General features: G+C 55.2%; 1 protein-coding gene across 1 annotated transcript in view; it reads right to left on the bottom strand.

Annotated features, from left to right (window-relative positions):
- Positions 1-13650, bottom strand: part of ABCA13 (ATP binding cassette subfamily A member 13) — a 188739-nt gene that overhangs the window by 21063 nt on the left and 154026 nt on the right. The window contains exons 48-49 of the mRNA XM_049096779.1: positions 4494-4644; positions 538-672 (exon numbers count right to left, since the gene is read on the bottom strand). Coding sequence (XP_048952736.1) covers positions 538-672; positions 4494-4644 — 286 coding nt within the window. The remainder of the gene's footprint in view (positions 1-537; positions 673-4493; positions 4645-13650) is intronic.

The following is a 13650-nucleotide window of genomic DNA, read 5'->3' as shown; positions in this document are numbered from 1 at the left end:
CACCAGGAGTCCCCCATGGGCGGGCGGGACGCAGAGACAGCGGGCGGATGTCAAGCCCGGATTAGCTTAGCGGTAGGTCCCGCACAGCTGCCGCTAATGGTGGACTTGTGTCGGACCTTCAGTGACGCACGTAACAGGGACTCGATCCCAAGATCATTGTTTTGGGGACGCCCGGGGGGCTCAGCAGTCGAGCATCTGCCCTTGGCTGGGGTCATGACCCCGGAATCCCGGACCGAGTCCCGCATCGGACTCCCTGCAGGGAGCCTGCTTCTCCCTCTGCCTGTGTCTCTGCCTCTCTCTATGTCTCATGAATAGATAAAATCTTAAAAAAAAAAAAAGGATGATCTTTTTTAAGATTTTTGTAAAACTTCAATGCATTTTTGGATTCTGTTCGGGAACTGTCATCTCAAGCAGGAAGTTCCTCAGTTCAGGGAACCAACAGTGCAGACGGGCTCTCCTCCCAGGGGGCTCCATGAGCTCGGCCGCGTCCCAGGTGGCGGCGCCCAGAGGCCGCGGCCCTCCGTCCCCAGGACTCACCAGGAGGAGCAGGTCAGGTGAGCCCAGCAGGGCCAAGGCCGTCGATAGCTTCCGCCTGGTGCCCCCACTGTACGTGGCCACCAGCTGGTCCACGTGGGCTTCCAGGCCTAGACGCTCCACGAGGTCCCCGGCCACCTGCAAGACAGGCGCCTCCCATGAAGGCAGCCCTCACTGGGCCCGGGCCGGCTCTCAGCCCTGCAGCCCCCTCACCCCCGCCCGGCACAGGACGGTGCCTGTGGGCGTCTCCGTGTGGGCCGAGCACCCCGCCCGGAGCCCAGGGAGACACAGGGGGCGCAGGGGGTGCAGGGGCGGAGACCCGGCCAGCCAGGGTCTGGATGCACAGCCACACGGGCGGGCCCACTGGGACTTCGGGGCGCAGAGACTTGGGACGAGGGTTCTTGACAGTCACACAGGCAGGAAATGCCCTGTTTCCAGGAAGGAGCCCCTGGGCTCGGGAAGGGGGCCACTGAGTTGGAGCTTCCCTTGGGCCACGGCTGGGAAGTGGCTCATGCAGCCTTGAGGACGGGGGTGGGGGGGGATGGTGCCACGGGCTGGGGTCCTGGCCCTGGACCTGCACACTCTCGCGCCTCCTCTCCCCTCCCCAGCTCCCCCTTTGCCTGCCCTGTGCCTAGCACCCGGGGCCCAGCCAGTGGGCGTCTGTCCGCACCCCCTCCTCCCAGTGGCCGTCCGGGGCCCACGCAGCCCCTCTGCTCCACACCCAGCACGATTCCCACCCCGTACGTTTGGCTCGTTCCCGGCCCATCCCCCCCGACCCCATGCAGACCTCGGGGGCTGACGCCGAGCACCAGTGGGTTTCCCGCTCCCTCCCCACAGTTTAAACCTCTGACAAAAGGGTCAAACTGGACCCTCGCGACCGCAGAGACACGGACCTGGCTCTGTCTTGTCCCTGTGGATCTCATCATACAGTCAAACTGGCCAAGATTGTATCTTAACTCAAATTTAGGAGAAGCAGGGAAAAGTCTGTGCCCTGAGTAACTAACAAAATGTAAGACAAAGGGAAAAAAATAAAAAAATAAAATAACAAGATATAAATATATTTAAACTGTATGAACTAATATTCATGCTTTATTAAATAAACCCGCACAAGTCAGGATAATCCTAATAAGGACAACGACGATGAAACGTCCACAATGCCTGGAAGTACCAGTGTGACGTTTCTGCCCCAACAGGAACCGCTCTGCAGCTTTACCGCGTGGCCTCGAGGTAACACGAAGGGCCCGAGGACCCACCTCGTGCGCAGACAGCGCGAGGCCCCGACCCAGCCGACTTCAGGGTTGCTTGTGTTCCCGGAGCCTAGAAACCGGCCACATTGCCCCAATTCCACAAAAGGTCACCGCTGGGCACCTGGGGGCTCGGCTGGTGACGCGTCTGCCCTCGGCTCAGGTCGTGACCTCAGGGTCCTGGGATCGAGTCCTGCACTGGGGCCCTGCTCGTGGGGGGCCTGCTTCTCCCTCTGCCTGGTTCTCTGCCTCGCTCTGTGTCTCGTGAGTTAATACATTTTTTTTTAAAAAAAGATCAAAATGGCAAGGAAAAAGGAAGCGCAGGATTGCAGACACAAGCCCGCCCCCAGCTTTCAACCCGGTCCCCATTCCTCCAGCCGTCACTTCTGGCTCCTTCCACCAAAACCTCAGAGCGGAAGAAACCTTGAGGATGAAGGCAAATGGGAGGAGGAAGCAGCGGGTGGGAGGCGCTGGGGTCACCACCGGGCAGGGCCCTGCGTCCCCTCTCCCCGGACACCACACCCCAGACACCCCCACCGGCACCGCGCCCGTGGTTCTGGGGCCCGAGCCCCGACGCTGTCGCACTGTGACCCCGGCCGCAGGCCACGCCTCTGCCTGAATTGTTTTCTTATAACTTGATGCTAGATTTATTTTTAGATCAGATTCGCTGAATTCAGGCTAAAATGGAGAATTACAACACTACGCAGTGTGGACAGCCGGGGAAAAATGGAAAATCGTCACATCGACAGACTAAGCCTAATACAGGCCAAATGAATACAGCGTGTCTTCAGCACTAACTGAAGTTGTAGGGGTTCCGGGGAGGGGAAGAGGAGGAGGAGGACACACAGAAAACCCCAGGGGCTGGGCCACTGTGACCTGGGACCCCCGGGGGCTGACGGGCCTGGGTGCAGGGGGGGTGGGAGGGTGCAAAGGGCGGTCAGGAGGGGCAGGTGGGGGGACGGGGCTGTGCGAGGGGCGGTCAGGTGGGGCTGGTGCAGGAGACGCAGGAGGGGTGCGAGGGGCGGTCAGGAGGGGCAGGTGGGGGGGTAGGAGGGGTGCGAGGGGTGGTCAGGAGGGGCAGGTGGGGGCGCAGGAGGGGTGCGAGGGGCAGTCAGGAGGGACAAGTGCGTGGGGGGCGGGAGGGCTGTGAGGGGCGGTCAGGATGGCAGGTGCAGGGGGTGCAGGAGGGGTGCCAGGGGCGGTCAGGAGGGGCAGGTGCATGGGGGGGCGGGAGGAGTAGGATGCGAGGTCAGGAGGGGCAGGTGCAGGGGGCGGGAGGGGTGCGAGGGGCAGTCAGGAGGGGCCTCCCGCAGGTGCAGGTGCAGGTGCATCCTCCTCTAGAACCACAGTGGACCCCCTGCGGCTGCCCAGGCCGCTGAAGGCAGGTGCCAGCCCGCAGGAGGGAACCCAGGTGGGGGCAGATATGCCAGGAAGGCATCCCAGGGGCGGGGAGGAACCCCAGTTCCCTGTGATCAGAGGGGCCGCAGTTCAGGTTCAGCTGCGAGGGGCTCCTGGTCCCGGGACGGGCTAGGGGACCCCGGGCGGAGGGGCCACAAGGTGACTGCACGTCGTCTCCACTCCCTAGGCCACCGAAGGACCGTAGAAACAAGGCCGGACCACCCGGGGCACCAGAAGCCCCGCGGAACCCAGTGAGAAGCCAGCACGTGCTCGGCACCCGGGTGGCGTCTTCACCCGGACACATATGGGCACCAGTTTATAGGATTGGAAGGGAAACCCGGCCACTACCTGCAGCTCAGCTCCCCGTGTGCAAGCCAGGGAACAAGCGTGGCATGTAGGTCATGGGACGGCCGTGCGACACCCAGAACAGCCGCTGTGTCCCGAGACCCGGGCGGCCTGTGTTGGTCATTTTCTAAGAGCCCCTCCTGGTCACCGAGCCGAGAAGCTGCGGGACCCACCTGGCCGCTCTGGTTCCCGGATTTCTGAGGCTGAGGACGGGGCGGGACCCGGTCAGGGGAGCTAACTCCCCCGGGGTGGGGGGTACCCCGACGGCTCAGGAGGCCAGGCCTCCCATCCGGCAGCATTACCACAAACTCCGGGAGGGTTCCCCGACCCAGCCTGCGCCCAGAGGCCGGGGGGTGCCGAGCTGGCCCTGCCGCGGGACTCCACGGGGCGCGGGGCGCTGAGGCCCTGCCGACCTCTGGCCTCTTTCATCCGGACAAGGGGGGGCTGATGGGGACAGACGGCCCTCGAACGCGGGCTCCGATCGGCGTCGGGCTTCCACAGCCGCCTGGCTGGGATGAGCGGACCCAGGGTAGCGGGGCGACGGCCGGCCCCGCAGCCCGAGGGCCCGACTTACAGAGGGAGCACCGGGAGGGAGCACCGGGACGCGCAGAGGCCGAGCGTGTCTGCATCCTCTGGGGCCCGGGCCAGGTGGCAGGGCAGGGGCCACCCAGTCCCCGGGAGGGCCTCCTTCCAGCAGCCCGCGCGGCGCCTCGGCCGCGGCCCTTACGGAGAGGGGGGCATGATGTTTGCTCCCGAATAGAAGGGCCCCTAAGGGGGAGAGGCGCATAGAGACCAGACGAGCCCGCGAACATCAACCTCCCCCAAGAGGCCGAGGTGCTCGGCTCGTGACCGAACCCAAGACACCCCAGTTCCCTGTGATCAGAGGGGCCGGGGTTCAGGTTCAGCCGTGAGGGGCTCCTGGTCCAGGGGCTGCAGAGTGCGCTGCACCTGCAGGGGCCGAGGGCGCCTTACCTGGGGGATGCTCGGGCTGGGAACCCCGCGGAGGCGGCAGTAGTAGTCCAGGTGCTCCCAGCCGGTCAGCAGCTCGTCCAGGGCGTCCTGCTGCGGGCAGTAGCCGATGCGGAGCCCCGCCGCGCCCGCCGCGCCCAGGTCCAGCAGCTCTCTGCCAACACACACGGCCGCGCCGTCCAAACCCGGCTCCACAGGCCCGGCCCCTCCCGCACCCGGCCCGGCCCGCCAGGAGCTCGGACGGCCCCGCGGGGAGCAGCTACCCGGCGTCTGGGCCGGCGGGACACCCACACGGGGCGCCTGGGTGGCGGCCCAGGCTCGGCCTCCAGTGGCACCCGGGGTCACGGACACGGGCCCGAGCGACCCCCGGTCAGGCCTTTAAGAAGCCCACGCTCCTGGCGCCGTACGCAGCCTCCCACTGAACATCCGTAAACGTCTCCTGAAACGAAGACTCACCGTCATGGTCAGTGACCTCCACCCCTGAACCTGGGGCCGAGCCCATGTTGGCCCCTGCTCCGCAGGGAACTGCCCTCCCCCCGTCCGCTCTGTGCACACACACTCACCCTCTCGCTCTCTAAGTAAATAAAATCTTAAAAAAAAAAAAAAAAACTCATATTAACTGTAAAGCCTGAAAGCATTCCACACAGGAAAAGGTCTATTTCCTAAATGAAAAAAAAAAAAAAAGTCATTTTTGAGAAATCATTATTGCTACAGGTGTTACTATTGGGATCTCCCAAAAAGTGAATCCGTTCCATTCATTCAATGACTATTAATATTTTTAATTAAAGTGGCATAAGCGCCTGGGAACAAGGAAACGACACAAGAAAACCTAGCTTTGCGTAATTTTTCATTGCAAACCTTGCTTCATTTTCTCTGCTTCTTGCGAACCTCACGCCCTCCAACTCCTTCCACTCTATTTCCTGTAGCAAACAGCTGCTTCCAGCCTGACTTTTGCTGATCTGTGGAATTTTTTTCTTTTTTTTTTCTTTTTTTTTTTTTTTTTTTTAGTTTGGCCACATTCCGGAATTTTCTCCACTGATGGATTTTAAGAGACTTTAAAAGACAGGTAGGTATCAGTGGGAGGCTTTCTCGGCAACTTTACCCTGAATATCAGAATTTTGTGAATTAATAACATACAGTTGACCCTGGGCAACACGGGGTGTTAGGGACGCTGACCCCGAGCCGTAGAAACTCCACCTGTCATTGTGGGCGCCCCCAAAGCTGAAGCGCCAACAGCCGGGTATCGACAGGAAGCCTCGGATGGACGCGTGCTCTGTGTGCCGCGCGGAGTTTATCCCGCGTCCTTAAACTAGAGAAAATAAGAGGCTCCGAAGAAAATCCTAAGGAGGACAAGACACTCACAGTCCTGGAAACTGAGAAACAAGAATCCGTGCACGGGGCCGCAACAGGCCTGGAGGGTCGGGCTTCGTTTTGAACCTCGGCCTCTGGAGAAACGTCACTGGGCGAGTTTTGCTTTCTCTCGTTTTTCCTACTGTTATTTTCCACGGCGGTAAAATGCACATGACACAGAAGGAATCGTTTGGGGGAGACCCGGCGGCTCCGAGGACACGCCGGGCGCTGCACCGTCACTGCCACCCAAGCCGCCCCAAGGCCCTGCACCCAGAAACCGGTCACGGGCCCAGGCCCGCCCCCGTGGACTTGCCCGCCCCGGGCGCCCGCAGAGCTGGACGATCCAGGGGACGACGGCAGCAGCTCGGTGTCTGGGCTCGCCGTCGAGGTCCACGCGCGCCGCGGCTCGGTGTCTGGGCCTGTTTCCACTTCCGTCCCCCACCAGCCATGTGCACAGAGTCACGTTTGGGGACCCCCACCGGCGTTTCAGAGCCGGCAAAACAAGGCCACATGTCCCCACGGCCCCCAGGGAGCGGAACGGCCGATGCCGACCACTGTGCGGCGCTGGGCGTCTCCCGCGGTTTCCTCTTTTTTCATTCTGCGGCCGTGAGGCAGAGAGAGGGAGCCGCGGAAGAAAGGAAGAGGGGCGGTCGGCTCACGTTAATAGGGACCCTGCTGCAGCGCAGCGCCCGGTTCGCAGGAACCCCAGCTGGGCTCCCCTGCAGCGGCTCCCCGGGACCATCCGGCTCGGCCGTGCATCTGCGTGGGGACTGTCACTCAAGCCCTCACCGCCCATCAGGGCTCACCAGTGACACATACGTCAAGGTCTTCGCATCGCATGTCAACAGCATCAAGGAGAATCTGGCCTTGTCCCGGGACCCTTCTATGCCCCGTCTGGGGGCACTTGGGCTGAGCATTGCCTTCAGCTCAGGTCATGATCCTGGGGTCGTGGGATCGAGGCCCCACGTCAGGCTCCCTGCTCCACGGGGCCTCTGCTTCTCTCTGCTCCCCCCACCCCGTGTGGGGTCTCTGTCTGTCTCTCTCTCAAATATACATAAAATCTTTTGGCAGGGAGGTGGAGGAAAGGGAACCCTCATCCACTAGTGGTTAATGGGAATGCAAACTGGTACAGCCACTGTGGGGAACAGGATGGAGGGTCCTCAAAAGGTTCAAAATAGGGCTACCCTACAACCCAGCAGCTGGACTACTAGGTATTTATCCAAAAGATACAAAGATACTGACCTGAAGAGGCCCCTGCACCCCAGGGTTTATAGCAACACTATCAACAACAGCCAAACTACAGAGAGAGCCCAAGTGTCCCCCGAGAGATGAACGGACAAAGAGAAGGTAGTAGAAGCATATGCAGTGGACTGTTACTCGGGCTTCAAAAAAGAATGAGATCTTGACATTTGCAAGGATGTGGATGGAGCTAGAGGGTGTTCTGCTGAGTGCAATGAGTCAGAGAAGGACAAATACCAGAGGGTTTCACTCAGATGTGGAATTTAAGACACAAAAAAGGTGAGCATAGGGAGAAAAAAGAGAGAGAAAAACCAGAAAACAGACTCCTAATGATAGATAACACACAGAGGGGTGAAGGAGGGAGGTGGGTGGGGGCCGGGCTAGATGGGTGGTGGGTAACAAGGAGGGCACTTGTGAGGAGCGCTGGGTGTTGTATGTAAGTGATGAATCACTAAATTCTACTCCTGAAACTAATATTACACTATATATTAAGTAACTAGAATTTATTTATTTTATTTATTTTTATTTTTTAGTAACTAGTATTTAAATACAAACTTGAAACTACAAAAAAATAATAAATTTTTAAAAATTAAAAAAAATTTTAAAAACCACCAAAAATACTAAAAGGCATCCTATGCAAAATGGTGAAACTTTTGTAAATCATGTATCTCATAATATGCTTGTTCTGGAATCTAATAAATAATGCTTACGACTCAGTAATAAAGATGTACGTAACCCAACTTTTTTTAAATGGGCAAAATATGTGAATATACATTTCTCCGAAGATGCACAAACAGCCAAAAGGCATAGAAAAAATATGGTTAGTACCAGTAAGTCATTAGAGAAATGCAGGGAAGCACCACCTCCTACCCTCTAGGATGGCTGCGATCCAACAGGGACGCGATACGTATTTGTGAGGATGTGGAAATATGGTGACCTTACTGCCCTCCTGTTGGCGACATAAAATAGGGCTCTGTTTTAGCAAAACAGCTTGCAGGGGCGCCTGGGTGGCTCAGTCAGGGCTTCACCGACTCCGTCCCTCTGGTGCCCACGTATGATCCCATTGAAGGAAAGTTTACAAACGAGGCTAATCCATGATAACAAGTCACCACAGTCTCCTCTCGACGGGGAGAGATCACGAGGGGGGCTTCTGGGTCCCGGCAACGGTCTGCCTTAGGGATGCTAGTGGGGATGGACGAGCAGAAGAAAAAATTCATCAAGCCTTATAGTCACGATATTTAGCTGTTCTACATCTCAATTTAAAGTTCACATTTTAAAAAGGGTTTATCTGCACTTGCTGATTTATAAAACTCCCTGCGCCAGTTTTAGCATTTCAGAATGTTTATCTGGGTTCTGCTGAAACGAGCTTTCCTGGTCTCCTAGCAGCTCTGCCCAAGTCGACTAGCTCTGTGGCAATTTAAATGTATGAAACTTGTATTTATTCATTTTTAAAGATTTGAGAGAGAGGGAATATGAGTGGGGAGGGGGCAGAGGCAGAGGGAGGAGCAGACTCCTCACTGTGGAGGGAACCCGGCCATGTAGGGCTGGATCCCAGGATCCCGGGATCACGACCTGAGCCACAAGCGGGTGCTTAACCCACTGAGCCCCCCAGGTGCCCCAAACTTATATTTAAACAGCACAAGCCATTTAAAGACATGGGGGATCTATTTAAATGACCGTTCTCATGGCTCAGTGGCCCAGGCCCCTCCTGCCTCTGCAATGCTTGCACCATGTGTGTCCCCTCTCAGGTGGGATATCTGGGCTTCAGAGGAGGTCACTAACGGCAGCCGGGGAGGGCTCTAGCCACGGAAAGAGGATGCTTCTCCATCTGTCTTCAGGACTACTCACCACCCAGGTCACGAATGGCTGCCTCCTTCTAGTGACACGGGAGCCACCTTTTTAAATCGCGGACAAGATTTCACACTGGAGTGGGACGAAGAGCCTCTTCTGCTGGTCGTGCACGTAAAACGCTTGCATGCGCTTGGAGTTAGACAGAAACCACCTCGCCTGATCCTGCACGTCAGGGATCCCTCGGTTCTGCACTGTTGACCACGCACGGACGTCCGGTGCGGCGGGTGGCGGGGTCCACGGTCTGCGGAAAGGAGCCGGGGCCGCCGAGCCGGAGTGGGGCCAGGCCTTCAAAGAGCTTTAAGGACCTGTTGAGTCGAAGCATCCCGTGGCCTCTCTAGCTCCGCTTTGTTAGCTCAAAGACCTGCTGCTCTGGGAGTAGCTAAATGCTTATCGAAATGTAGAAGAGAATTCTCTGGAAAGATCAACAGATACCTTGGAGTTGAGGTCACAGGACCCATTTCAATGGCGCTGTCACAAGGGAGCTGGAGACTGGACGTAGGCTGAGCCCCGGAGGTCAGCCTGGCAAAGGTCATGTGATAATGAGGCTCTGGGGTGAGATGAGTTTGCCCTCCCCGACCTGGCAGGAGACCAGCCCGGGACGATAGATCTCAACGAGGGGTGATGCCAATGGGGCACCGCCTGCCCCAGGCCCCCGCCGCCCGCCTCCCAGTCTGCACACGGCTGCACCACCCGCACGCTGATGCCTCGGCGCCTCTTGCCAAGGCAAGATGTTTTCCCGTCGAGGATTTGACACAAAAACAAACTTCGAATGGCTTTTATCGTGATGCGTGCTGACCAGCTTTCTCCCCCATCTCTTCGTTTGATGATGCAACACAGCAAGGAATTCTGAAGACTAAACAAAACGCTTGGCGCCTTCTGAGAGGCCGCGGCCAAGCCAACACTTCAATACTGAGAGTTGGCCTGGTTCTGCTGCTCGCCCACCCTGACTCCCCTCCTGCCACCAGCAGGCCGCAAGCGGCCAAGGCAGAAGGAGCCAACGCAGACCCGTTCCATGGCCCTGGCGGATTCGCTTCCAAGGCAGATTTTTAAACCCGTTTGCCTTCAAATTGCTCCATGTTTTCCTGCCACCGTCCACACGTCATCGCACCACAGCCTCCGCCCAGGTCACAACGGGTCAGTCCCTGAGTAACTGGATGTCCATGAACTGCTCCCATTGGGTCAGGAGGAGCCCCCACGCCCGAGAGCAAAGCCAGAACTGGATATGCGCCCTCCACAGTGGCCGCACGTGGGTGTGGAAACCTACGCACACCAAATTTTACCATCTATGCTCTTATAAATGACACATGAAATACAAGTGTAGGTGTCAGCATGTTTAGAAACATTCTTGGGAGAAACCAAGTCTTCAAATCAACGTAAGAGGTCAATACTGACTGGTACATGGGTTAGGGTGGTCATCCACGTACGTGACCACCTCTCATCCAGTCCTTACATCCGCCCGTCACAGCCGTAACTGAGCGAGACTGGTCATCAGCCCCACCAAATCCAGCCTTTTCCTTTTCCTTCCATCCCAAAATGTTAAAGAGAAGGTGGAAGGGAACACATGCTGGGAATCCAGGGACTGGGTCACTGCTAACTTCACACTATGTGACTCAGGCGAGTCCTTCGCCTGCCCAGCCTCCGGCTCTTCACCTGTGAGAGGAAGAGGGTGAGTCACTCATTGAGGAGCTACTGTGTACGTCTTCACAGAGCTCGTGATCCAACAGACCTGCCAATGGGAAGTGAAACACAACGTGACAGGATATTTTAATGGTGATGTGGTCAAGTGTCACGTGGGATGGAGTGAGAATAACTCTATCTTCCCAATGGGTGGCCGTAGACCTGTCCGCACTTGACACGGATGGACAGCTGGAGTTCCCCAGGTGAAAGGAGCACGCAGGGGCATAGAAATGGGGCCGGAGGAGGAAGAAAGAGTATCACGTGCATCGGAAGTCCTACACGATGCTGGGGAGGGCTTGGGTGCCGTGCAGGGAAGGCACCTGCAATCAACGGGTGCCCAAGGGGGCCTTGTATGGAGAGCTGAGCAGCTTAGACAACATAGGAACCCTGATGTTCACCAAAAGCTCCTATCTGAACCTTCACACAGCTCGACAGATAACCTCTATGTTTGAGGTTGCTTCTGATGATCTTTGGACAAAGGAAATCACGTGTGTCGAGCTGGTGTTCCTATCACCCCCGGCCCCCAGCGGCCCATTTTATTCATTAAAGAAAATAGGGCTCCGTGTTGGAACAACCTCCGGAGAAAAGGATTCTAAATTTACGAAGACCTCGACCTGGCTTTTGTGTTTAAATGTCCAGGAAAGGAGAGCAATTGCCTCCAATATTCGTCTTCAGTGAACATTATCCTTTGATTAACAAAACGCTTAGGGACATACGTCTGCCGGGGGATTTTCAGTTTTTCTAATATCACTTTGTAATGAAACAAACGGATAATGCAGGATGGCTTAATCCCCCTGGTCCGTCAGTACAGGAGCCGATGTGTACTGGTGGGGGATAAAGCCCCAGGAGAAATGATGAATTAAGCACCACACACTGTGGGAGAGGTCAGCAGTTCTTGACATAATGAATGAATTTTCCATTAAAAAAAGAAATGACAGGGGCAGCTGGGCTCAGTTGGTTACGCATCCCACTCCTGATTTCAACTCGGGTCATGATCTCAGGGTCGTAAGACCAAGCCCTGCGTGGGGCTCTCTGCTGAGCTGAGCATGGAGTCTGCTGGGGCTTCTCTCTCCCCTCTCCCTCTGCCCCTGACCCTGTTCACGGTCTCTCTCTCAAAAATGAATGAATGAATGAATGAATGAATGAATGAGATTCTCAGCCCTAACGGCGACCTGCGGAGGCCTTCCACGGGCCCTGCTTTCTGCCATGGCTGAGCCCGGCCACATGGCCCACACCAGTCTGTACTACAGGACAAGACTGTTGGATCCAGGAGACACTGAGCTCCAAGAAAAGAAAACTCAAGTAAGAACATAATTGGGGGGCTCAATCGGGTAAGCATCTGACTCTGTGTCAGCTCAGGTCATGATCTAAAGGTCTTGATCTCCCGATCAAGTCCTAGGTCTGGCTCCATGCTCAGCACCGAGTCTGCTTGCAATTCTCTCTCCCTCTGCCCCTCCTCCCCCATGCTCACATGCTCTCTCTCTCAAATTAATATATTGTTTTAAATGAGATAAGATTTTTTTTTTTTTTAGGAAACAATATGATTGCATGAGAGAAAAATGGCTCAGTAGTTGTGGACTTAGAAATCCAGTGGAATACAGGATGGGCATGAGCATGGGATCTGTGCAGCAGTCAGTTGTGAGCTTCATGGGCAGGAAGATGTACACCGGCTAAGTAGTTAAAATTCCATTGTGTTCTAATTACCCATTTAACTCCTTGACTAGCAATGTGCATCACACATCCTGCTGTGATGTAAAAATTGGAGACCTAGACGACACAAACCAACAGTTTATAATATGACGGCAATGATGTGTATGTGCACCTACAGGACGGACAGGTAAGTCTTAGATGATGGGGACGTGATAAGCACACACATGCAGGATAAATGGGCAGATATAGACTATTTATAGATGACAGAAACATAACACACACACATCAGACACATACGTACATACAACAGAATTTTTTTTCAAAGCTGGGACTACAAGAATAAAAACCACTTTCATGTAAGAATAGTCTTACAGGATTTCCCTTCACTGTTTTCCTAATCGGTATTAGTATTTTACATCGCCGTTTAATTTAAAACGGGAGAGAAACAAATTTCCAAGCGATTCCTAATTGGTGAGGTTATGACTTAATCTGTGATTCACGTTAGTGTAAAAGATTTATAAGCAATAAATTAGCCTCGGTCTTCTTCGTAATATTGGTATCACGGTGCTTAAACGAAGCCGGGTATCTGTATGTAGGTTCCTACGTGTAATACCCAGAATCTCAGCAACGTGGGGATATTAGAGGGTCTAAGAGTTACTGCTCACCCGCATCTCTGATGTGTGATCACTTAAGACGGGAGGAAGCTGGGGGGCCGGGAGGCAGAAGAAAGATCTGTCCTACCTTCATGCATTGACATGGAACAGACTCCAAAAATACTGGTCTAACATGTGAAAAGAATGCCTGCGTCTTTTTTTAAAGATTTTATTTATTTGAGAGAGAGAGAGAGAGAAGAGAGAGAGAGTGCACGTGCACACACGCACGGGCAGAGGGAGGAGGAAAGTCAGAAGCTCTTGACATCTAGCTCCTCAGTCCACCTGTCAACACCTTCCTGGGCCCAGTAGGCAGCTTTTAACTTCCTGTTCAGAAACTTCACAACTTCACGTTTTTCTAACTGGGTGATAACGTCACCAAATTTCCCCCAGGCCATGACTTACTATTTCTCCTAGAAAACCACGATGCTTCTCGAGCATCACAGTTGAGAAGATACTCGTACCTGGACGTCTTGTAGTGAGACTGCGGAGTTAAATCTCAGACAAGCTCTTAAGGAAAGATGAGAGAAAAAGACCATAAAGGAGCAAAATTAGGTTTGTGTCTGTTCAAATTAGCAGCTACTAACCACTGTGGCTTTTAAGCTTCATAAAGTATTTTTTTTTATTGATCTGAGAGAGAGATAGAGGCTGGGGAGGGGCAGAGGGATCTCCAGCACATTCCCCGCTGAGCCTGGGAGTTGGGGCCTCACCTCACTACCCCGAGATCACGACCTGAGCATGAC

The sequence above is a fragment of the Canis lupus genome, chromosome 18 (genome assembly GCF_003254725.2).
Source record: "Canis lupus dingo isolate Sandy chromosome 18, ASM325472v2, whole genome shotgun sequence".
In the NCBI taxonomy this organism is placed as follows: Eukaryota; Metazoa; Chordata; class Mammalia; order Carnivora; family Canidae; genus Canis; species Canis lupus.
This window is presented reverse-complemented; position numbering and strand designations above follow the sequence as displayed.